This window comes from Schistocerca cancellata, chromosome 2, assembly GCF_023864275.1.
Source record: "Schistocerca cancellata isolate TAMUIC-IGC-003103 chromosome 2, iqSchCanc2.1, whole genome shotgun sequence".
In the NCBI taxonomy this organism is placed as follows: Eukaryota; Metazoa; Arthropoda; class Insecta; order Orthoptera; family Acrididae; genus Schistocerca; species Schistocerca cancellata.
The window spans coordinates 963,890,678-963,916,483 of record NC_064627.1 but is presented as its reverse complement, the minus strand read 5'-3'; the positions used below and the strand labels follow the sequence as shown (position 1 = coordinate 963,916,483).

The window sequence follows — 25,806 nt, the reverse complement described above, 5'->3', positions numbered from 1 at the left end:
TAGTAGGCTGTGATAAGGTATTGTAAGTAACAGGAGTATCTCCACTTGTAAAGAAAGATAATCTTCAATTTAAATAAAACTGTCATGGACATTTGACTGAGAAAGGCTTGAACAATACTTGATTGCAGTGCCTGATTTTGAGGGTAAAAACTGAAGTTGTGTAGTTGCTAATGGCATAAAGTGTGTAATGTGTACTAATGGACTTATACAGAGATTTTAGTGTAAATTCAAGCAGCTTTTAAGTTGTGTGTGCTGTAGTTCGATATTCCCACTTGTGGGTGTTAGTCATATTTTTAAGTTTCATCTCATAACCTAGTCTGATGGCATTTGTTGGAGTATATCATTAAATTTTATGGATCTGAAAGAGATTTTGATTTATTCAAGAGTTTGGAAAACTTTCTTATAGTCTCTTCTTACACAAAGCTGATCTCATATCTTTCTCAGCTTGTGTGATACATGTTGAAAAAGAATAAAATCCATAATTCACTATCTCTCAATCTTCCCAAAATTATGTATAAGTGCCTGTATATCATCTTAAAATTCACAAGCTACAGTTATGCCCAATATTACTTTAACATAAAATTAGTTATTTTTATGTTAAAATTGTGTTTTATTTTGGTTTTTTGTTGTTTTAATTCCTGTTGATGTATAAACACAGATATGTTAATTTCATCTGATTAAGCCTTTTGGCTTTGCTCTTGACTTTTACAGTATTATTCTTTATTTATGTATTTCTGACAAAGTTATACGTTTTCTTTAGCAGGGACCCCAGTACCAGGTATCCTCTTCTGAAGCTACCAATCCTCAAGATCAGCAGCACAACACAAACATAGCTGGAGCTGCAGCTGGTGGCTCATGTATGACTCAGTCACCAGCTACAAGCCCACAGTCCAATGAAAGCATGGGTCCCATGGAGCTTAATATGCGAATGCGACTGGCTGACTTGCAACGACGCTATAAAGAAAAACAACGTGAATTATCACGCCTCACACCAAAGAAAGCAGAAAGTACCCTATTAACTGCTGGAAACAATACTCCAGTGGCAACTACTTCTCCATCAGAAATGGGCGTGAGTCCAGCTTGTGCAGTTGCAAATAATTCCAGTGCAAATGTACAGCAAAGTCCAGTCAAGAGAGGCCCAGGAAGGCCACGGAAACGTTGCAACAGGCTCACACCAAATTCACCTCAAAGAAATACAGGCAGAGTTTCTGCTTCAAAAACAAACAGGTTTGTGACATAGCTCTTCTCTCTCTGTAGAAACACTGTTTACTATAAAATATCATCAGTTGTGGAAACTGATAACTGTTACTCAACAGTATGAATTTAAGAAAGCTGCACCCATGACAGGCATTAAGCCAGTTGTTCGCAACTTCTGTTAAAATCTAATCAGTGATTTGTCACAGTTGGACATAAAAAATAGTGCAGTTCCCCACTAAACTAACAATTTAATCTGAAATTAACTGATTATCTGTTTTTTAATTGGAGGATTTGACTGCAATGTGAAATTGTTGTTTCCTTATTTCTAAATAGTAATAGTTAACTTCGATCTCTAACCCACAGGATAAATTTTCAAGTTTTGGCTCAATATAGAAATCCAGTGAACTGGCATATGTTAGGTTCTGTTATTGGTTTTAGGCAGTTACCGTAGACAGAAGTTGTATTAATGTACATACGGACTGTTAAAATTTGGTGTCACTAGTGGCTCTGAGTTTTGATGCGATTTACACAGTTAACAGCTGTACCATATTGCTGTGCTGTATCTCCTTCCTATCAGTTCAGAGAAGAACTATGAAGCATTAGAAAATTGAGGATTCTTTTCACAATATTCAGCAACTACAAAAATTGCAAAACTTATATACATTAGTTGCGTACTGCTAAAAGAGACAAATCCGTTGTAGTGCACAGATTGTTTGAAAACTATTTCCCTTTTTAATTTAGCTCATAAAAACTATGAATTTTTTCTAACTCGCCATCTAAAAACATGAGTTTGACAGATGTGAACATCTATTGTTTGTGGTAAACATTTAAGATGGGGTCGAATGGTTTCTAGCCTAACAAATAAAGAATGACAGAAATTTCATAATACCAGTTATTTTTCAGTATAATACTCGTGTACACTAATATACTTGCAGGTACACTCATATAACTTCTGCATACCATTCAAATAAAAGGTCTTAGATTTCGAGTCCACCCAAGCTTTCAAAGCATCAATCACTGAATCATCATTGTCAAATCACCACCCTTAGAGATCTTTTTTAACTTGGAAAAGGAAAAAAGTCTGATGGAGCCAAATCTGGAGAATAATGGTGGATGACGTAACAATTTGAACCTGCAGTCACTCAGAGTTTCAAGTGTTGCAAGAGCGTTGTGTGCTGGTGCATTGTCCTGATGCAAAAGATCTCCATGCACCGATTTTCCACACCTCTTTTTCTTTATCTCTTCTCACAAATGGCACAGGAGGGTGCAATAGTATGATGCATAGATAGTTACACCCTTTTGCAAGTAGCCCCCCCCCCCCATAATTACTCCTTATGCAGCCCAGGAGACCGATGCCATCACCTTACTGGCTGGTTTTTTGCACCCGAAATTTTTTTGGGGTAGGGGATGAAAGTGTTTCCATTGTTTGGACTGTTGTTTTTCTCAGGATCAACGTGGTGAACCCACATTTTGTCCATTGCCACATACCTTGCAAGAAAGCTGTCTTCATCCACTTCAAATTGATGAACAATTTCTTCACAACACTGCACATGCTCCCATCTCTGATCTGCATTCAAGTCTTTTGGAACCCACGTAGATGAAACTTTCTGCATTCTCAAAATATCGACAACAATGTCATGAGCACACCCAAGGGAGATTTCAAATGTGGTTTCAATGTGCTGCAATGTTGTTAGACAATCCTGCAAAATCGTATTGTGAATTGTAGTCACTGTTTAATCAGTGGCAACGGTGACAGGCCTTCCACTCCTTGCCGCATCTTCTACTCTTGTTCTTCCATTTTTTATGTTGGACACAGAGTTTTTCACTGATGCGTAAGATGGAGCACTGTCCTTAAGTGTATTTCGCATGTCCTCCGCAATTTCCTTGAGCGTCATTCCCTTCACATGAAGATATTCAATCACAGCACGCTTCTTGATTCTCTCGGTATTTGCCATTTTGCTTACACTACAGTATACAATGCATCCTAGTGGCAAAACTAATGAAGCTGGAGCTGCGAAATTTGACTTGCATACCCACAAAGGGTCACCATAAAAGTAGGTGGTGTTGTATGTGCAAGACATTATGGTAACTATCCCGGGCTAGAAACTTTTTGACCACCCCTGGTATTGTTAGTTTTTGACAGTGTAACTCATTACCATGTTTTCCAATTAGGGGTCAGAGTTACATGTCCCCAGATAGGGTATTTCATACAATAAAAAAGGAATTGTGAAAATGTACCATCACCCAGTCATCAGGTTCTGTGCTATGTTTCTGGGCAAGATCTGTCACATGCACAATTTAAAGACCACTGCTACCAGTTTAATAAAAGAGAAGCTACCATTCAAAATGTCTGATGTAAAACTTAGAGTGTCTTTTAAATAGCTGATGCTGCAAAGAAATCGAAGAGAGTTTTTTGATATATCATTAGAAGAAGCTCTTAAGAGTGTTGATGAACTTGACAACAATGTAAATAATGAAGTACAGTATCTTAATGAACCAGTTTATTAAATTATTATTTGTTCACTATGTTAAAATGAACTAGAACATTGCTGCCACAAAATAATTAATCTACCAGTGTTCAGTTTTGGGAAAACATATGGTTTTTACGTATTTTTTATTTGGAAGTGAAAGCTCATATAAATGTTTTTCCTCCATTGTATTATGTATCTAGAGTTTATTTGTGAAATATAATTTTGAAAGACGTCAGCAATGTTTACTGTTAAAGTAATTTCATAAAATGTATTTCTTGGACTTTTTTTTTAGATGTTGACATTTGTGGAAACAGTCCTCAGTTATAATGTTCATTCCTTTTTGTGTTCTGTTCTGCTGTTGTACTTACTTGTACTTCAGAAATGTAACACACACATACCACTGGTTTGTTTCCACGTGTGCTATTAAATTTGTGATTGGGTTACAGAGACTTACCACCTGTATTGGAGAAAGTAACAGAACCACCTCGTTTGAAAGCATCAAAGCTTGATATTTTGAAGCCGCCAACACTCACGGCAAATCGCCCAAAACTGAGGCCAGCAGCTATATTGGCAGAAACACAGATGCCCCAATGCAATGCCAGTCTAATGAAGACAAAACCCAAAGTTAACGGTGACATTTCTGGCACAACCCCTAAACTTGATGGATTATTTGGCTCAGATGCTGAGAAACATAGTGGTAAGTACATTTTTACAACATTTTATATTTACTGTATTGAAAGGAAAATTTTTGATCTGTAAAATTAGACACTGTCAATACTGAAGGCTGTTAGAACATATGTATTCCACACACACACACACACACACACACACACACACACACACACACACACACACATGCACCACACACACATTTTTATTTAAATTGTCATTATAAACCATTAGCAAGTTTTTGTTGGTTAAATGTATTAATAAAATTTGAGAATGGTGTTCATCATTCAGCCCAGAATTGAAAATGTAAGTGTTGGAATATTTAAGATAGTTCATCTTCCATAACTGTCACTCTTCTCAGTGTTGTTCAGTTCAGAAAATAACTTCATCTTCTGTATTAATGACTCTTCATATAAAGAAAATAATTTCTTTGTTTGATAGAATAATGCTACCACAATAGCATTAATATTGTTGTTATTATCATCATTGTTATTTTTGGTTTTGAATGTATTTCATAGTGTGCATGCACTTTGACTGTTTGTCAGCCCACATTGGGACCTCCTACAAGACAGAATCGTTCCAGTTTGCTTGGGACTGGCTTGGTATTGGTGCTTTAGTTCTGTGTGCTTGATTTGCAGCCTTTTCCTTGTGCCGCCTCCCGTGTCACACATTTGGCTCGAAACCTTCCTCGCGCCTCCCCAATCCAGGTGAGTGTATTCTGGCTCGGGAAATCCGCACTTTATCCAGACCTCCACAGTAAATGCCTGCTCTTAAACTAATGTCCTTCGTTTACTTTACACTTTATCTTAAAAGTTTTGTGTTCTTAGTACAATAGTAGATTCACGTATAGCGTGTCCGTATTAATAGTGTCCAGTTAATGGAGTAACTTTTCGACTGTAAGTACAATACATTGATCAGAAGGGAATCGGAATAAAACCTTTTAGTTTATCATCATCTGATAAATGATATTTTTTAGTTTTGTGTAAGTGTGTCATAAATGAAATATTGGATTAGCAGCTTATGTGAAGCTACAGAGACAGTCATTCATAGATGTTGTTGCCATTTAGCACTAAAACAGGCATGCTAATTCCTGTTAAAGGAGCTTCTTTTTCTTTGTTTTAATCTGTTGTGTCCAGATGAGTTTGTTGTGACTTATCAAGATAGTTCAATAGTTATAGTACAATGCAGAATTAGAAGAGGACAGTCATTCATTTAGCAGTCCTGCAATAATTTTTCGGAGCTACTGAGCACAGTCTGACCTATGGAGCTAGGAAAACACTGTGGGAGTAAAAACTCATAAAATATTTGTAACTAATGTAGTAACAATTATGTGCATGCATTTTCTTTTATTATATTTTGTTTACACTGAAATAATTAAAAGTGGTTCATTATAGTTTGGGTTACATAGCATTCAGAGAAATGACTGTATGTAATCTGTATTAAAAATTATATGCTCATTAGCAGTGAATGAACATACATTGTATTGTAGGAGAAGCACTGTGTGAAGGAAATCCTAAATGTTGAGTCGTAGGAAAGTTACTAGCTTCCTCAGCTGTAAGTTAAAATTTCCAGAAGTGCGATGCTCGTGAATGGAATTTTTAATTTTAGCTTAGAGAGCCACAAGTAGAGAATTTGTGTTTGGTTCCATGAAATTTTTAATTTGAAGTACACAATCATCCATTATTTATGGATTTATTCTAGTTTATGTCAGCTGTTTCTGTTTTAATGGCTTCATATTTGAGATTACCTTCAAATATTCTACATTACACCTTGCTTAGTGATCATGTTAATTGGAATCATAAAATTTGTAAAATTATTTGAATGCCTTCATGTAGTAAACTGACCAATTGCCCTTTAACTTACATAAATCTGTTTAAAAAGTATATCTTGTGGTCCTAATATATTGCTTCTTGAAACATTTCCTCACAAATGCAACAAGGTCCAGGTAACATGAAACTTATTAATGGTTAGCTAATACCCTACAACAAACTCCTCATGTTGTTGTTCAGGTACCAATTATTTTCTTTCTGGTATGACCAGTTTAAGCAGCTACTATAACACCTTCAAAAAACACATTAAAATAATAAATATACACGAAAATTGAAATTATAAAGGGAATATTCCATCAGATTCCCCTTAATTACACATTTCAAAGATTTTTAATTTTTTATTCAGTTTCTGTTAGTTGAACTTTGTCAAGGACACAGTACGGTTGTTGAATTACGGGCCCATATCACTAACATCCATTTACAGCAGGGTTTTGGAACATACACTGTGTTTGAGCATTATGAATTACATCAAAGAAAATGATTTATTGATACATAGCACGGATTCAGAAAATATGTGTATGTAGTGGACACCTATATAATATTTTTATTTTGAAATTTTCTAACATATCTTGGTTTAGAAGAAAGTACAAAGTCTACCCTTTTATAAGTCATGGTAATAGAAAAACAAGTGCTCTTGAGTGAGCATGTTTTATCAAATATTAGGATGAAGTTCTCTGTTATTAAGTACTTACATTATCTGGTAACCAATGATTATACATAAAATTTACTTTTCATTCATCATTTATGCCTATCGGTCTGTAAATGCTTTATCAATTATGTAAAAGATAAATACGTTGGTTACTTTTTCAATACATTTACAGTCCGTTAGACAGTTACACAAATTTTAAGTTACGTAATAATTTTAGATATCTGGTCTAACTATATTTTTCATTCTTTTATATTTGTCTGAATGATGTCCAGTCACTTATGTAGGAGAGATATGTTTACTTTTTACATACATATAATTACAAAAACTTCAGGAACAGCCATTAAATTGATGCCTTAACTTTCTCAGGAGACTGTGACGTGCAGTCCTGGTTTAAGATGTCGGAAAAGCCACCTGTTGTCCTCAGACAGCAAGAAAAGGAATTGTCATCAGTTGAGGTGAGGCCCTGCTGTTCTCAAACTAGAATTGTGTAATTGAAACACTGATGGAAAAAAATAAATAAAAAGTAGTGTGTAGTTGTTAACTATTGTGATATATTGTAAGAATATTTAGTATGTTCTCCTCTATTGGACAGAAACTACATGTTTTACGTAACAAAATAATTCTCATCTTACCTTTCTCTGTAACATTTATAATCACACATTACTATTGTGAGACTGTAATATTAAGTCAGAGGTATTAAGTAAACACGTATATTTTGTGATACTATAATAAACCCTCCTCTCTCCTTCTGTCCACCTCCCTCTATTTATTAGTTTCTGTCTTTCTTTACACGTCTCTCTCCTTACATTCAATAGTTTCTTAATGGAGACAAAGTGTAAATATGTCTATAATAGTTGTAAATTGTCTTACTCATGGTAGATTATCAGTCACAGTATGACGTCTATAGCGCCAGTGATTATAAAACTATAACATTAGTTCGTATGATGGAGCAAACATCTGACATTACATTAGATTATATTTAGTTTTCATTCCATAGACCAGAAAATGAGATGATTCTTGTGGGTGTCTAACATATCAGAAAGTATAACATTAAAAAAAATAGAAAGTTCGAATATAATACTCACTTCCCAGATCATTTCTCGGGAGGTTGTCAAAATATGAGAATACGTTACAGTAAACTGGAACTGTTTATATTTGCAGAATTAATGCACTGTTAGAATGAAACAGTGTCATGCACTTTTAAAAAGTTTATCGCACACAACATACCTAATCTTGACTCTTGTGACCAATTACTGTCAAAACTGAACTCTTAAGACATATTTACCCAATCTGGTCTAACAGTATCTGTTAAGATATTCATCCGTAGAGTAGACGGTATTGCCTACCAAAAAATTTTTCAGACGCTCTTTAAACCATGCTTTATCTTAAACAGAGTACCTGTCAGAAAGCGGTGACTCTGTTCGAATACAGTTAATGTATTTTCATATGTGCAGAGTATGTATCTTCTTACAGGAAGATGATGAGCACCATGAAATTTTTATGATTTAGTTGTAGTTAGCAGTAAAACATTAAAAAAACAGTGAAATAGTATTTTATTGGATCTTAATTTTCTCTCTCAAATTGTTTTCAGGGCACAGATGCTGCAGTATTATCTATTGCTACCACTGCTACAACTACTTCAGTAGTGTCTATGGCTTCTATTACTACTTCAACTACTACTACAACTACAGCAACTACTACTCCAGTTTTATCTTCATCAAAGAAGCGAAAAGTTGGTAGACCAAAAAAACATTTGCTTGATGATGGGAAGGTTGAGACCACAGAAATGATAGTAGCAAAGAAACCAAAAACAAAGAATGGTCTTATGGGCTTTTTATTATCACACCCAAGACTTGACAGCACTTTAGTAAGTTCCCAAGAACAAAACAAAACTGCTGCACATATGATTTCAACAATCAAGAAATTGCCTATAACTGACCACAAACCAAAGATAAGACCAAAGCTGAAAGCTGAAGCTAAGGTGAGTTACAGACATTAATTTTTTAAATAGTTTGAGTACAGTACAGTTAAGTACTATGTGAATGTTGTGTTAACATATGTGTAAATTAGATCTTTCGTCATTCAGAAATAACAAAATCATTCAATAAGAAATTTTAGATCATTATAAATGGAATTATTTGTAGAAAATAATTGGATAACATAATGTGCTCAATGAACAGTGAATTTTGAAAATGTACCCCCACACTGCGTAGGCAGCCCTTTCACCTTCCTGATATGATGAGCTTTGTATATAATATGGAAGTATTAGCTATGTGGTATGACCAATAACAGCACATTTGCGTATTGTCCCATGTTGATATAAAAATTGAGGTTTTATCATGCAATCAAATGTACTGTTCCATGAGTTGCACATATGGTCAACATGATTGAGATTTCGTGTTTTTTTTTAGCCCACAAAAGATATGAAAGTCACCCACAAAAGATATGAAAGTCACTAGCCCTTCAACAATTCTTCCACAGGACATATGTTGTAGTAAGCTGCAAGTTGAAAGGTACCTTTTCATTTCAGAAAATTTGCTGAAATATCAGATATACTCAGTTCACTAGGTGATCATAATTTGGAGCACCTGCCATACTAATAGGATAAGAGAGTAATGTTTCATTAGACCAGTAGATATGTTTTCCAGTAATCAAACATCTCATTTATATATTCGTACACCAAACTAAATGTCATCAGTGTTGACTGTGATTCATGTTCGTTAGAGATATGATCTTGGTTTGATCCATTTTATATTGGGTGGTCACTGATCTACTCTGCTGCAACTGACAGAACATACAGGTCACCAAAGCAAGTACTCATGCCAACTATGAAGCTTTCGTGCTTTCCTTATCCATCAGTTTGTCATTTAGCTGTGCTGAGGCTTAAGCTATAGTTGTTCCTAAAACTCCCACAAGTGAAGTCACAAGGCCATATTAGCTGCCCTTCATGAAATAGCAAGAGAAGCAATTCTTTCCACATGACGATTAAAACCCAATTATCTGTTGACAATGGCAGAGTTTATTTACTGAAGTGGGATATAATTCAGTGATCATTTGATGTATATTTGTAATTGATCTCGGGCAACATAAAGAGTTTAATTAAAACCATTGTTCAAATTACATTTTCAGTGAGGTAAAAAATTAATGGTCACTCTTGCAGTTGGCTTGGAATAGTGTGGCTTTTGAAAACCGCTAATTCACAATCTTCCATTTCTTCATATATATCAGCTGCCCAATTCATTGCTTCTACATCTATACCCATTCTACATATATTCTCTCCAAACCACCATGCGGTGCACGGCAGAGAGTACATACCATTGTACCAGTTATTTGGGTTTCTTCCTGTTCCATTCACATATCGAGCATGGGAAGAATGATTTTTTGAATGCCTCTGTGTCTGCAGTAATTATTTCAATCTTATCCTCACGATATCTATGTGAGCAATACATAGGGGGCATTAGTATATCCCTGGAGTAATAATTTAAAGCTGTTTCTTGAAACTTTGCTAATAGACTTTCTCGAGACAGTTTGTCTGTCTTCAAGAGTCCTCCAGTTCAGTTCCTTCAGTATCTCTATGACACTCCCCCATGGATTAAACATTCCTGCGGCCATTCATGCTGCCCATTTCTGTATACGTTCAACATCCACCATTAGTCCTGTCTGGTATTGGTCCCACACACTTGAGCAGTATTCTAGAATTGAATGCATGAGTGATTTGTAACCAATCTCTTTTGTTTACTGATTGCACTCCCCTAATATTCTACCAATAAAACAAAGTCTAGCACCTGCTTTACAAATGACTGAACCTATGTGATCATGCCATTTCATATCCTTGCAAAGTGCTACACCCAGGTATTTGTACGAGTTGGTTGATTCCAACAATGGCTCATTGATAATGTAGTCATGGGATGCTATGTTTTTTTTCATTTTGTGAAGTGCAAAATTTTATATTTCTGAACATTTGGAGCAAGTCGCCAATCTTAGCACCCTGTGGAAATCTTTTCAAGGTCTCACTGAATATTTATGCAGCTTCTCTCAGATAGTAAGTCACTGTAGATAACTGCATCATCTGCAAAAAGCCTGATGTTACTATTAATATTGTCTGCAAGGTCATTAATATACAACACATGGGGCACATCCAGAGTTACTTCTACATCTGATGATGACTCTCCATTCAAAAAACATGCTGTGTCCTCCCTATCAAAAAGTCCTCAATCCAGTCACAAATTTCACTTGATACCACACATGATCATATTTTTTTAGGAAACCAAAGTACACTGCATCTACCTAAAATAGTTGGATTCTCTTCTGCAGTTGTTATTTAACCTTGGTACGTGCGCCTTTTTTTTTTTTGCTAAGCAGTTCTTCTGCTGTAACTGCAACAGACCTTCAAACATATCCTTCTTTTTGGATTGGCAGTATGTTCATGGTGCATTGATGTCACCCAACACAGTAGTAATTCAAAGCTTGTGATTGATAGTGGTTGTACTCAAAGAAATGTTTTACTTAAATAGTGAACCAATTTACTGTCTGCAGTGCACAAAATACTGAATATGAGTATAAACATGAAAAGTAGCTTAATTAGCATATTTAAATTTTTTTAATCTGCAGGTGAAAACCTGGTCTTGGGCAGATGATGATGACAATGATGAAGAGAATAATGACGATAATGATAATGAGCATGATTTAGAATGGAGATCAGAAAACATGAGGCCAGCAGTGAGCAAACAAGAAGTGAAATACATTCCATGGGTGAACAAAAGTGAGAAGGTAGCCACCAAACATTTATGGATTCAAATTTGTTTTAAATCATAGCAACAGAATTTACTGCTTGTATTACAGAAATTATATTACCTCAAGAGCACATAAATTCTCTCTCTCTCTCTCTCTCTCTCTCTCTCTCTCTCTCTCTCTCTCTCTCATTCTCACTCACTCACTCACTCACTCACACACACACACACACACACACACACACACACACACACACACACACACACTTATTTGTAATAGAAAAGGTTGATGCTGAAATAGCATCAGGTGGGTTAGGAGGCACCAAATCTCCTTCTTGAGAGAAATAGACTGATAAAACATAGGAGAATGTAGAGGATAGATGTGCAGGAGATAGAGAAAGGCAAGTTACAAAAATCATTAAACAGAAGTGAAACCAGGCTCAGGAAAGGAGGAGCAAGAATCAATTAACTAACCGCTTAGATTAAAACTCCAGCATTTGTTAGCTGGAAACACGAGAATGCAGTCATGAAAAGAGAATACAGAAATTCTGAAAAAATGTAAAGATTATGAAGGATACATGAAAAAAATGTTATTGGTTTAGGAAAAGTAAATGGAAATACTTTTAAGAAAATATCAAATGCATTTGCTGATAGATTAACTGGTAAACTCAAAATTCAGTAATAAGGATAGGGAACTCGATGATAAGAAAATTGTGTAGTTACAATGACATAAGCTATTACAAAAGTCTGATATTTGTAAATAAAGAGGAAAAAATTATGGGACTTCAAGCATTATTTCACACTTATTTTATATCTGACATTACTTAACATTTGTTTTCCATCAAACAAGTAAAATATTCCTCCAGTGATAGTAACAGATTTCAAAAACTGTGCAGAGGTTAGTAATACTGTGGTGTGAGTAATGTGTTGGATGTTGTCAGTTAAGTCAGCTGTAGAGCTAGTCTTACTGAAAAAGTCCATGTTTTGTTTGGTAATAAAGAAAGTTACAAAAGGGATCCACACTGATCTCAGATACTGTGACTGTCAGTGATCAAGATCAATACATTAAGATCAAAATGTTATGAGGAAAATTTCTGGCCAGAATACACTGTGCATTAAGTGACATTTATGGTGAGTTAATAGTGGACCAGTGCACAGTTTCACATTTTGGCTAATCACATATGTGAGTGTCATGTAAGATCAACAGTGGCTCAAGACCAGGAAGGTGGTAAACGTCACTGGATGAACAAACTGTTAAACTTGTGACAGATGGTCTTCAAGAAGTTGTCATGTAGCACATGAATAAATTTATGAAGCTACAGGGCTTCCATCAACATCAGTGTTCCGTGCTTTGACAAATCAGTTAAACAACAGAGAAATTTCATTGTAATGGGTTCTGCACTGAACAGAAGTGTAAATGGCCAGATGTTGCAACCTCAGTGGAATACAGATATAACATTGAAAGTAAAGCTTTCTTGTGTAAAATTGTTGATGAAATGTGGGTTAGAGACTTTGATCCAGAGTTGAAATCGCAGTCAAATGATCAAATAAATTTTTATTGAAGTCAAAGGTCAAACAAATGACGATCTTGGCTTATGATTCCAGTGGAGTCTTCATTATAGGCTGAGATCCTTTTGGACATTATGTAACAGGAGTATATTATCATTAATTCATTCAACGACTGAACAGAAAAATGAAAAAAAGAAAACTGATAACAGTTGCTCATGGTTTGGTCACTAACTGTTCATGACAATGCTTGCCTGCACAACACTGATGTCATAACTGCCAAACAATGCAAATGTGGTTGGTAAGTGTTACCTTGTTGGCCCTATAGTCCTGATATTAATCTGCCAAACTTTGACTTATTCCCAGCATTGGAGCAACATATGCAAGACATTACTATTCATCTCTGGAAGATCTTTCTGCCCCTTTTATCTGAGTCATTTGGCAGCTGAAAAAAAGATGGCATGTTAGATGGAACTACGAAACTCCTCCAGCATTGGGACATGGGTCATCGAGAAGCAAGGATGTTATACTGAAGGACTGTGAAGAGATAATGCCCAATAAACATGTAAATAAGGAAATAAAATATTTGCATCATATGTGAAATGACTCTCATGATGCAGTGAGACAAATAACAAGCATAAAAAAGAAAGAAAAAGAAGGAAACATTAAAGCAAAAATATTAGGATTGCTACTCACCATAAAAATCACAAATTGAGTTGCAGACAGGTACAGTGAAAAGACTGTTACACATTTAGCTTTTGGCCAAAGCATTCTTCAGAAAAGAGAAAACACATCTTTACACAAGCAAACATACCTTACACACACGGCTGACATCTATGGCAGCTTGGACCGTAATGCAGCTGTCATGCTGAGTGGAAGTCTCGAGTGGGGCAGGGAAGGTGGAGAGATAGCAGTGTACAGGTGGGGAGGAAAGAAGAGCATTCTTTGGCAGTGTGTGCAGGGACTAGATGTAGGCATGACAAGACTGCCAGATGCAGCATTGGGAGGCTGTGGGGCAGGGTGATGGGGGGGGAGGGGGAGGGTGACCGACAAAGGAGAGAGCAAGGAGGGGGAAAGAAGGGTGAGTGAGTTGGCAGAAGGCAGCACACAGTGAGGGTGAGGTGACATGAATAGGGAAGAGGTGAATGGAAAGGGGGGGGGGGTGAAGATTGTTGGGTGGAAGGTGTTGGGACAGTTGGTTACTGTAAATTCAGTCCAGGATAATTTCAGGAACAAAGAATATGCTGTATGGATAAGTCCCATCTGCACGGTTCAAAAAAGCTGGTGGTTGAGGGGAGGATCCAGATGGTCAAAGTTGTGAAGCAGCTATTGAAATCAAGCATGTTAACGTTAAGCTACATGTTGTACCACAAGTTGGTCTATGATGCTCTTGGCCACAGTTTGGCAGGAGCCGTTCATCCAGGTGGACAGCTGGTTGGTGTCATATCAATATAAAAAGCTGTACAATGATTGCAGGAGAGCTGGTATATACATTGGTGCTTTCACAGGTGGCCCAGCATCTGATGGACTAAGATAAACCTGTGACAGGACTGGAATAGGAAGTGCTGGGTTGGATGGTAGGACAAGTCTTGCACATGGGTCTTCCACAGAGATTTGATCCCTTGACAAAGGGTTATGATTGGGAGTGGCATAGGGATGTTGTGGAGGTTGAGTGGGCAATGGAACACCGCTTAAGGAGGGGTGGGGAGGATTGTGGATAGGATGTTCCTCATGTCAGGACATTATGGTAGGTAATCAAAGCCCTTTCAAAAGATGTGGTTCAGTGTTCCAGTCCAAGGCAGTAATGGGTATACAGCCTGGCCACCTGGGGATGGTGTATCTGCAGTGACAAGACAGACAGACAGACACTATCGCCCAGACATAATCAACAAACAGATCTCCCATGCCATTTCCCAACACAACCCCAGTCCTTCCACCAGCCCCAAGAATCAGCTGCAGATGAGTGCTCCCTTTGTTCACCTCTATCTAGTCTCTGCACACTCGTCCAGACAGCACTCTTCTCTCCCCACACTTGTAATGTGCTATCCCTCCCCACACCTGAAATGTGTTATCACTCACCCTTACCTGTGCCACACCAGATTGCTGCTTATTAGTGTGACAGTTGCATTCCACTCTGAGGTGCGGGAGATGGTGTGTGTGTGTGTGTGTGTGTGTGTGTGTGTGTGTGTGTGTGTGTGTGTGTGTGTGTGTGTGTTCTCTTTTCTGAAGATGACTTGGACCGAAAGCTGTCTCTTCATTTTGCTTGTCTGCATCTCAGTGTGTCATCTTTACAGTGAGTACCTTGTAAAAGTCGCAGACCGATGACAATTACTCAGAAATCAGTTGAACAAGTATTTTGAAAGTTATTTCTTTCAGGGATGAATTACAATGTTTAAGAGTCTTTAAATGTATCTCAGCCTGGCATCTGTTTTTCTACAATTAATTTTATGTGGTGATTACACTTTAGGCAGCTCCTAGGTATTTTATGGTAGTTACTGAAGTTACCTTGGCCAAGTGGTGTACCAAGGTGCTAAATATGCATTTGTTGGAATAACTGCTGTCTGTTTATTAGCCATGAACTAACTTGGTACGGCTTTAGATGAAAAAGGTCCACACAAGAGTACAACTGAATTGTCCTTGTGAGACAATACGTACCGAGTGCCCACTATGACGAAGCGTTGCGAGAGCCAGATATGATAGGGCTGGAGATTAGCAAAGAGCTGGACATGGCAGGACTGCCTGGATAGCAGACAGGACAGGCCAGCCACGACAGGACCAGTGATGACTGCACTGATGCCAAAAGTGCTGACGATGAGCTGGACGGAGTCCGGTGGTGTCTCACAGGCAAGGGCTGGACCATTACCAGAGGGACATCTGGTGTGGAATTCTGTGAACAAGAATGGAGTGCTGTATTGCACAGCAACATGGTAAACAAACTTGATGGCAGGAGGCCTGCTGTGTCACACACCAAATTTTTGGATACCGTATTTACTCGAATCTAAGCCGCACTTTTTTTCCGGTTTTTGTAATCTAAAAAGCCGCCTGAGGCTTAGAATCGAGTGCAAAGCAAGTGGAAGTTCTGAAAAATGTTGGTAGGTGCCGCCACAACTAACTTCTGCCGTCGAATATATGTAGTGCTACATAGGCATGCTTTGTAGGCACAAAGATAAATACTGGCACCAAAACCTCCGCATCAGTAAATAAATTAAAAAAAAAAAAAGGTGGAAGACGAGCTTTTTTTCTCCACCCCGAGTTTCAACCACTGCATTTTCATACATTATCCAATGAAGTAAATACAAATTCCGTATTGTTCATCTTCGAATGTAGCAGAATTTCAATGTACTACGAAAATCCGACATGCAAGACTGTTTGGGATGTTTGTCAATATGGCAAACTCTACTTTCTGAATTTTTTCCTACCTGTGAGAAGAGATGGTTGCTAATAGGAACCTGATGAAATGTGAATCACATGCAGTATTCTCTTCACCATAAGAATAATACGAATATCAACATTTTGTCATGTATTCTTTCGTGTTTGCTGCTATCTCATTTAAATCCTGCCTGCCTAATAAACTACGAAACTGGAGTGAGAAAACAGCAAACGCGGAAGAATATACGTACCGTGTCATGTTTATATTCGTATTATTCTTATGCCTAATAGTGATACAGTCAGAAATGAAGAACGGCAACTGACTAGATTTTTAATTCTAAGATGACTCTAATTTCTGTGCAGAATTTGATGTACTAAAGAAGCGGCCGCAAAGATTTTCAAACGGAGAAACATTTTCGCCTAACTCTCGTTCAGAACCTGTTCTATCATACGCAGTCTATTATTTGGTTCTTGTTGATCATTATCAAAGAAAGCAGCAGTGTAAGTAACAACAAATAGCAGTCTCTTGCCATAGTTTCGCTAATGAGACGATTACTCTCTTTTTTTTTTTTTAATTGTAAGCGGCGGTAGCGCGCACAAAAGCAATCCATGCCACGAGCGGCGACAGGCCATAAACACTCACTATCAGAATGCGACAAACAATGCGTGACACAGTAGAGTAATGCATTTTCAGCTTAGAGTGATGCAAACACCTATAACAAAGAAAACAGCACTTATCAGATCAAAGCAAAATAAGCAATCGATTCAAACCAGATGAAGCACATGAAAAAGGAAGGGTACCCGTATAAATACGGACGGAGCACCTGACGCATAGCAATGGCTACCTGGTAAAGCTTAACTGCTAAGCTTACGACTCGAACCAAACTACTGTAGCTGTATCGTCATTCATTCGACCTAAATTGTGTCTCATATTACAATGGACCAACTTTGTTTCGATTTGGAGGTGCGGCCTAAAACTTTACTCTCCCCTTGAATTTCGAGTCTCAAATTTCCGGTGCGGCTTAGATTCGGAAATTTTTTTTCCTTTATTTCGAGTCTCATTTTTCAGGTGCGGCTTAGATTCGAGTGCGGCTTAGATTCGAGTAAATACGGTACCCTGTCTGAAAACTGGAAAAAAACTGAAGAACCTAAGTGAGCTGTATGAAGCTCCTCAGGACCTGAATTGCCCAACCCCTGAATGGAAGTGCTGGAAGTAACAATTAATTGCCTGATCCCTATAATGTAGGGCAGGGGGCAACAATGGCTCCAATGATTGAGAATACATTGCAGATGAACTAGAACCTGAATGAACAGATACATGAAGAATTCACAGACCTGTAACAGAAAGTAAGAGTGTGCACATTGGAACAACACACAAACGGACCACCTGACTTACGCAGAAGAGAGGACATTTTCTAGGACTTGCCTCTGATGAGAAAGGCGAAATAGACCCGATCCTGTACCCAGTTGGGACACTCTTGTACTGTAGTAGGGATCGAACACAGAGTGACTTAATACAGTAACATGAGTATGTTGCCCCATTGAGATGATTGAACACACAAACAAAATTGAACAACTAAGAGAGAACGAAAGCCTGTTCCAGCAAAAATGAATGAAGGAACATAAGAAAACACTTGAATACATGTGAAGAAGTGGCCTCATCATCCATATCTTGTCCAGGCACCATGAACGTTGGAAACTGGCTGCATTGTCCAACTGAAATGCAACATGACATGGCAGCATCATGCTCGGTGTGGTGCCAGGTTCGGTGTGGTGGAGAGGAGGTGGCTGGGTGACCCGAATGAGACCAGGATCTGGCGCTGCAACCAGCAAACTGAGAGCAGGTGCCAGAGGAGAGCAAATCTTAAGCAGGCACTGTACTGAGAATCCACAGAAACTATGAGTGTCACATGCATCCGAGTCACCAGTCAAGGTATGGCAGACGAGGGAAGAGTACTGACTCTCAAACCATTAGCCTCATCACCAGTTGAAGCAACCTTGGCCATCTAGTGTACCAAGGTAACGACTGATATTAATGGACTGGGATAAAAATTGTTTGTTTATTAACCATGAATTAAATTAGTGCAGCTTCAGAGGATGGATGTCCATATGTGAGTACAACTGAATTGTCCTTCTGAGATGATTCCTAGATACTATGAGGAAGTCCACAATCATCAATAGTGGCAATGAGCGGGAAGGTGCTGTGGAAGTGTAGAGACATGGTCCTACAAGCTGTGAGCTTGTGGGCAGTCAAGGAACAGCTCCCGTGAAGCAGGGCCATCTGGGGTGGCTGGCAGGAAGTCCAATGGCTGTGATTCTATTGAAGGCACATGGTATCTACCAGAGCAGCTGAAAGGAGTGCAGTAGCTCTGATACTAATAAAGGCACGAGACAACTCTGTTTGATGGATAGCAGCAGCAGCAGCAGCAGCAGCAGGCATTGTGGTCTGAAACTTAGTCTCGAAGGCGGCTAGCAGTTGGTCTGCAGCCTGGAGCTGAACGCTGTCAGGGAGCAGAATGGTGACCTAAATACCTATCACCGCGACCTGTGTGCCATGTATCAGTGTGGTTTGCAACCCCAGGCACTGTTGTGGCTGCAGGAGGCTTGATGACAAACAGTCCAGTGACTCCTCTGTTGTGAAACAATCTCACAAGGTAAGGCAGGCGCAGTACCTGATCCGTGAAGTATATCTGCAAGTTTATTGGCTGAATATGCAGGGGCCAGCCTTACATATACTACACTTACTGTTTCCAGTGATTTGTTACCAATACTGTAATCCCACAGTAGTAGATTTCTTTGCCTATTTAAGCAAAATAAATAAGGTTTTTCTACATTTAGTTTCATCTTCCAGTCCCTGCACAAATTATCCATTCTCTGCTGGACTTCCTGCAGTTCACTACTGTCTTCTGGCATTGCTGCCTTCTTATAGACAACCTTTTCGTCTGCAAACAGACTTATAATGCTTCCAAGATTCTCCACCAGATCGCCTATATACACTGTAAACAGTAATGATTCTATCAGATGTGGAGTACTCCAGAAATTACCATTACATCTTTTAATTTTGTTCTGTTGAGAGTAATATGTCCAGTTCTATCTGCAGGGAATTCCCAAATCCAGGTAAAAATCTGGTCCCATACTTGGTAAGGTTGTATTTTGTGCTATAAAAAATAGTGTGGAACTGAGTCAGATACCTTCTTGGAGTCAGGGAACACAGCCTTAGCCTGGGCACTGGTGTCTTTGATGCTTTGGATCTCGTGGACAGTGAGAGCTGAGTTTTACAAAATCTCTGTTTGTGGAGGGCATGTTCAATTTTATAGAGGAGAAATTTGTTCTCAAAGAACATCATAATGCGTGAGCATGAAATACGTTCCATAATTGTATAACAGGTTGACATCAGTGATATAGGACTGTAATTATGTGCATCTGTAATACAACCATTCTCGTAAACAAAAATGACGTGCTCTTTTTTCCCCTGTTGCTAAGTATCCAGTGACCTGTGATAAACTGCTAGAAGGGGAACAACTTTGAGAACATGCTGATAACACTTGAGTTGGGTCACGTTTCTTCTGTTAACTACTGTAATTTGCTAGGAGTTCACATTTATTCATTAGGCAGTCAATAACTAATTTGTCACTTTCTACACTGAATATCTTACACAAACTTAGATATGATAAGTTTTATTGTGTGTCAAAAGAGCAAACTATTAGATAGGTCCATGAAACATTTGACAATGTGCAGTTTTATTTTTTAAGGCCCATGCTGAAGTGTGTTCCATTTTCACCACGATTTATGTATCGTAAACACAGTAGTTTATTTTTCTGGGCCAGAGCTTTTCTCTGTGTCTCTTTTCTTCACATATTTGTGCCTGTAAAGATTTTACACTAATTTTCATATTAAAGTTATTCTGATTATATTTTTCATTTTATCAGAATGACAAAGTGCCTGCCAAAGTAGCTCAAAATGAAAGTTCTGGAGGGACATCAGCCAAAAGGAAATTAAGTAGTGGTGATGCAAAGGGTACAAAAACAGCAAAAAGAGTGGCTCACTCTACTAGTCAAGATAAAAATCAACATGGACTCATTACAAAACGGCAGAAAAGGAACAGATGTTCAGCAGGAACAAAAGAGGTCAGTCGACAGGTTCCTGCTCTTCCTGCGACTAACACTGCTAGTGAGACAGAAGGAGAAGATTTACCACTCAGTGTTTACAGCAGCAGATCTTCACCACGTAAGTAACTGTCCTCACATTTTTGCTGTATCAGTAACTTTGGAGAATATCTAACCAAAAAGGAATTTTGGTTTCTTGATGTAATCCAAATAGGAGCAGCTTATTCGGCATTAGATTAAGATTTGTACAAAAGTTCTTACTTAAGTTATTAAGCATCTTCCTTAACATATATTTCAACATCATTTAGCATTCGACTTTAATCAAGTACTTACTGCCGCATACATCCTGTGCCAGCTAAACGTCTTCTTTCTCTCCATACTTGTCTTTGCTTGCTTGCACGTATAAATAATGCTGTATGTGCAGCAAGTACTAAGAGTTGCTCTTGTCTAATCCTGAACAATTATTTCTATTTTAATTGTCTTAAATATTTAAGTTAGTGCATCTGGCATGGCCTAACAATATCACTGTATTTATTTCACTGTCTCCCTTTTCCTTTATTTGATGTGATACATGATGTGTATGGCATATTGATGAAAGCTTAATGGCTGTCAGTTGTGTAATCGTTTAATTCTTCATTCTGGGACGCAATGTCAGAATATACTGTGCCATATGAAGAATCGTATAGTGACCCTTTTGTATAATTTTAAAAATGTACTGATTATTCTCTGGCATATCTAATCTGCAGTGCAAATCTAAGTACACACACATACTAGCTACCTGAATCAAAGGTTACTTCACCTGTAAAGATTAAGAAAGATGTTGGAGCATGTAAGATTAATTAGAAATGAAGTCTGAAAATAACACAAGACCTCAAATAAAACAGGCCTAGTTCAAGAGGGAGCAAGAAGTAAAACCGATGAAGGAAAGAATTAAAATTCAGGAGACAAAAGTCAAAGATTATGTGCAACATACATAGATGGACATGTATTTTCTTTTGTCTTTATGAATGTCTTAACATGATGCCTTTGTAATAGATTTGCTTCACAAATTTGTCTGTCTTTACAGACTCCTTGTATTGTGCTAATTTTGTAAAAAGTGATCTACACACACACACACACACATACACACACACACACACACACACACACACACACACACACACAGTCTATTTATGACAAGAGATATGTACACAAGATGCTACCAGGAACAGTGCAAGCTACCTTAAGTCTGTATTCCGAAACAAAATCCAGTCCAAGCCTTATCAGAGTTTGATCTATTACAAACAGTCAACCAGAACACCATCATAAATCAGTATTAACATTGATGACGTACACTTCACTGCTCATACCAGTAATGATGTAGACCAGCTTATATTCCAGAGTTTGGTGTAATCCTGTCTGAGGATGCATCTAGAGGATCGGTACCATCACAGTAATAATACATCATCTGTCAGTAGTAATGTTCTGCCAGATACTCAGTTTCCAAGGTGACATGATATGACACTGCAACATTGGTTTTGCCAGTGTTGGTTTCATTACAATATGATATGGTACCACACCCCAAAAATCTTCCCAGGGAACGTACACAACCATAAGATGCAGGTGTGAATGGACCGGAGGAGCTGCTCCTGGAAAAGGCAGTAGGCCAATGTCCATGGACACCACTATGGAAGGCCGAGGCAGGAAAAGGCTCATTGAGAGATAGTAGTCATCATGAGACTGTAGAGTCTGTCGGGGGCAGAGAATCAAATGGCTGCTGACGAAGATAGTGGAGGCAAAGTTGACCTTGATGGTGCCATAGAAGTCTGTGGCAGAGGCCATGGTACGGCAGGCAGAGATCACCCTGCATATCCAGTTTGAGTGGCACCCTAACTGATAGACCTTACAGAAGGACAAGGCTCCAGCAATGATGTAAACCAGTAGTGGTCACAGCATATCCAAAAGGATGTGGTGAGGGTGACCACAAAGCCACTCCATTGGGTTGCATCCCTTGATCAGAGTGGACCTGTAAGTTTCTAGAAAGCTACACAGGGCATTAAATGTGTGTGACATCATTAACTTAGGAAACTGTGTTTTAAAGGTACGCATAAAGCATTCTGCATGACAGTTGAAGGCCAGCTGAGAAGATTTGGTGGGAGGGTGTTGAATTCCATTAGTCACAAAACTGCATGAAGTCATAGGAAGTAAATTCCATCCAATTATCAAACACAAAGATGTGTGTGATGCCTTCAAGTGCAAAGACTTTTCTCAAGGCCATGATAGTAGTGGCAGTAATGACCTAAGACATGCAGAACCCAAAAGGGAAGTGAGGAAAAGAGTCAATCATGACAAGGCATGTGGATTCCAAAAATGGGCCAGAAAAATCTAAATTGGTATGCTTCCATAATTCACAGCATCAGTTCAGGAAGAGAACCACTCAAGAGATGCAGCTTGATGGACCTGACAGACCATGCCCACAATGTATGAGTCAGTATTTGGTCAGAATACAAGTCATACCAAACTTTTCATTCAGGAGCAGGAGAAATCAGGATGTGGCATTGGTCCTCATCTGAAAACAACATAACTCCCCTTGATGTAAGTGTAGTTGATGTTGTCATGGCCAAGGGATGAAATTTTTGCCTGGAAGGCATGTCCAGCCATTATGTTGTACAGAGTGAAGAAGACAGCGTAACATCAGGTTCTTGCGGCTGGTAGCTGCAACAATGCACTTTGTTAAGGGAAAGGTGGAAATGGCTGAATTCAGATCTGAACTGAGGTGGAAACACATCAATGTATGTTGGTCAAAGGTTGAATCAAGTCCCCCGGGAATTGGGACTGTGCATCTGCATTTGTGTATAACATCATAGCACAATACTTGATCGAATAATGAACATAAGGCAGTTAAAGCACCCAGCACTGTAGGGGGAGGGTGGTCTGGTCTGATGCTTGTGGTCACAGATGGTGAGCAGTGGGTGATAACAATATGAAATTTCTATTCATAAAAGAATAATTTATGAATAAATTATAGTGAGTGCCTCCCACTGTGTTTGAGAATAGTGTTTTTGAGAAGCAGGTAAAGTCTTAGAAGTGTATGTGATAGGGCGCTCAGGGCATATATATATATATATATATATATATATATATATATATATATATATATATATATATATATATATATATATGGGAGGGCTATGGCATTACTATGCAGGAGGGAAGGGGGGCACGTCACTTGCAATTATGAGAAGTAAACCAGGGGTGTACACTGCCAAACACAATGCCTGCTTAAGGGAATTTTTTTGAAACATGGTGATCCTCAGGAATTGTGACCATAATATTGTCAAAGTATGCGGCACATTTGGGATGCAGTAATTGGAAACTTCCGTAACAAAGGCACTTGATGATGTCCATAGGTCCAAAGATTTGTCTCTGCTGCCTACAGTGGAAGTGACTCTAAACTTAAGTGAGTTAATTGGTTTAGCAAAGACACAGAAGCACTGGTGTTCAAAATTAACCTCACAGGATGTTTGCCAGTGTAAGTACATTTTCTGGGCTGCGTTTTGAGAAGTTAGCACTTCCATAGATTGCTCACTCACGTGGTCCTATTCTTTAGGTTGGCCTGTGTTGCAGCGGAAATGCTAAAACATACCTCTTTCCAGTATCTTGTTTTGCCATGATAAGTTGCTTGCTGATGGGGGTACATTCTGCATGCATGGCAAAGAAAAAAAAAGTGACACCTCTTCCTGTGTAGCCAACCACCACTGGTGTTGTTATTTACGTGACTGCCTTGGCCATAGTGCAGGTAAAGGGTATTCCAGAGGTAAAGTGATGTTCCATACAACCAGTGCTGGAGAGCTGACTGCTGCAACATCATCTTCCTTCATGGATACAGTTTGGGCTGCTGGGCTGTTTCACAGATTATTAATGGCTCTAGTTTTTGTATTAGATGAAACAGTCCAGGATTGACATATAAGAATGTGGGCTTTTGTCCTTCCATATCAGAAATTTGACAAGCTGAAAAATGTAACTACAGCAGTAAGCATTCTGCTCATCACATTGTTTGTTGAGTGGTGAAAAGGCTGTAAACATAGCTGGCCTGGGAGACATTCTGCTACAGTCACTAATGCTTACACTGCCTGTAATATAGCCATAATCAGCACCTGATAGACTTATGTGATTGGTGTTAGGAGATGCCATAGTTTCCTCTAAGGTTGAAAAACCCGTGCTCTCAAATAACTACAAAAATTTTAAAAGTGTAATCTACATCCATTACAGTTCCTGTCCTTGTTGCCACTTCTGTAAAAGGTGATATACACACAGAGTTAATGGAGTTACTCACAACAAGTTATATACATTGTCTGTCCTAAAAGTTCTGAGACTGATTTTACTTGTGACATGTAAGTGACATCAGTATAGTAAGTACAATGGCAGCTTAAAGTAATCACTGTAGACAACAGATATGCACTCAGCCGGTCAGTTGTGAGTAGGCAGAGTCCAGAAGTGAGCATGTGACCATCGCATGTCAACATCACAGTGTTGCAGAAATCTTAAATTGTGTGTTCAAGACATTCTACAGAATGGTGTGAAGAAAAGGAAAGTGCATGTAAAGTTTTTTCTGCAGACCTTGAATGCTCGAACAAAAAACGCCACCACTTGTATGTCTGCTGAGACTTGATTGAAGTGAAAAATGCAGACAATTCTTTTGTGGGAAAAAATCACAATGAGTGGTGAGGCCTGGTTTTATCAATATGAATAAAAAGACATAAAGTGTAGAACTGGTCTGCATTGTTTCACAAAGACCAAAGGAGGTACGAAAGTGACATGCAACGTGATCAACATCCCAAAGATGGATTTCTCTGAACATTTTATGTGGTCGTATGAACAATCTGTCCATTTTATTCAAGTGGGTGGAGACTATGTAAAAGACCTGAAGAATTAAAACCACCGATCTTTTGTCTACTTTTTATTGTGTAGTCTCAAAACTTTTGGAACTGATGCTGTATATACAGCTAGGAACAGTGCAAGCCATCTTAAGTTCACATTCTCAAACAAAGCTGTATCAGTGTTCTGTCTGCTAGAAATAGTCCACCAGAGCAACATTGTAGCACATTCAGTAACATTTGTGGTGCGCTCTCCACTACTTAGGGTGGTGTTGGACCTTCCTATATGCTAGAGTCTGGCTGTCTTGGAGAGCAGCATCATCCATGTAGTGGCATCACAGTGGTTAATAGAAATGTTGTGCCAGTTATTCAGTTTCCGTGGTAAAATCAGGAGGCACTACTACAGCTATATTAGTTGGAGAAA

General features: G+C 38.4%; 1 protein-coding gene across 1 annotated transcript in view; it reads left to right on the top strand.

Moving 5' to 3' along the window:
* The window catches only part of LOC126160183 (protein winged eye), a 193,429-nt gene that overhangs the window by 127,474 nt on the left and 40,149 nt on the right, over positions 1-25,806 (top strand). The window contains exons 8-14 of the mRNA XM_049916890.1: positions 761-1,227; positions 4,115-4,365; positions 4,976-5,044; positions 7,182-7,270; positions 8,407-8,796; positions 11,427-11,585; positions 20,350-20,647. Of these exons, the coding sequence (XP_049772847.1) occupies positions 761-1,227; positions 4,115-4,365; positions 4,976-5,044; positions 7,182-7,270; positions 8,407-8,796; positions 11,427-11,585; positions 20,350-20,647 (1,723 nt within the window). The remainder of the gene's footprint in view (positions 1-760; positions 1,228-4,114; positions 4,366-4,975; positions 5,045-7,181; positions 7,271-8,406; positions 8,797-11,426; positions 11,586-20,349; positions 20,648-25,806) is intronic.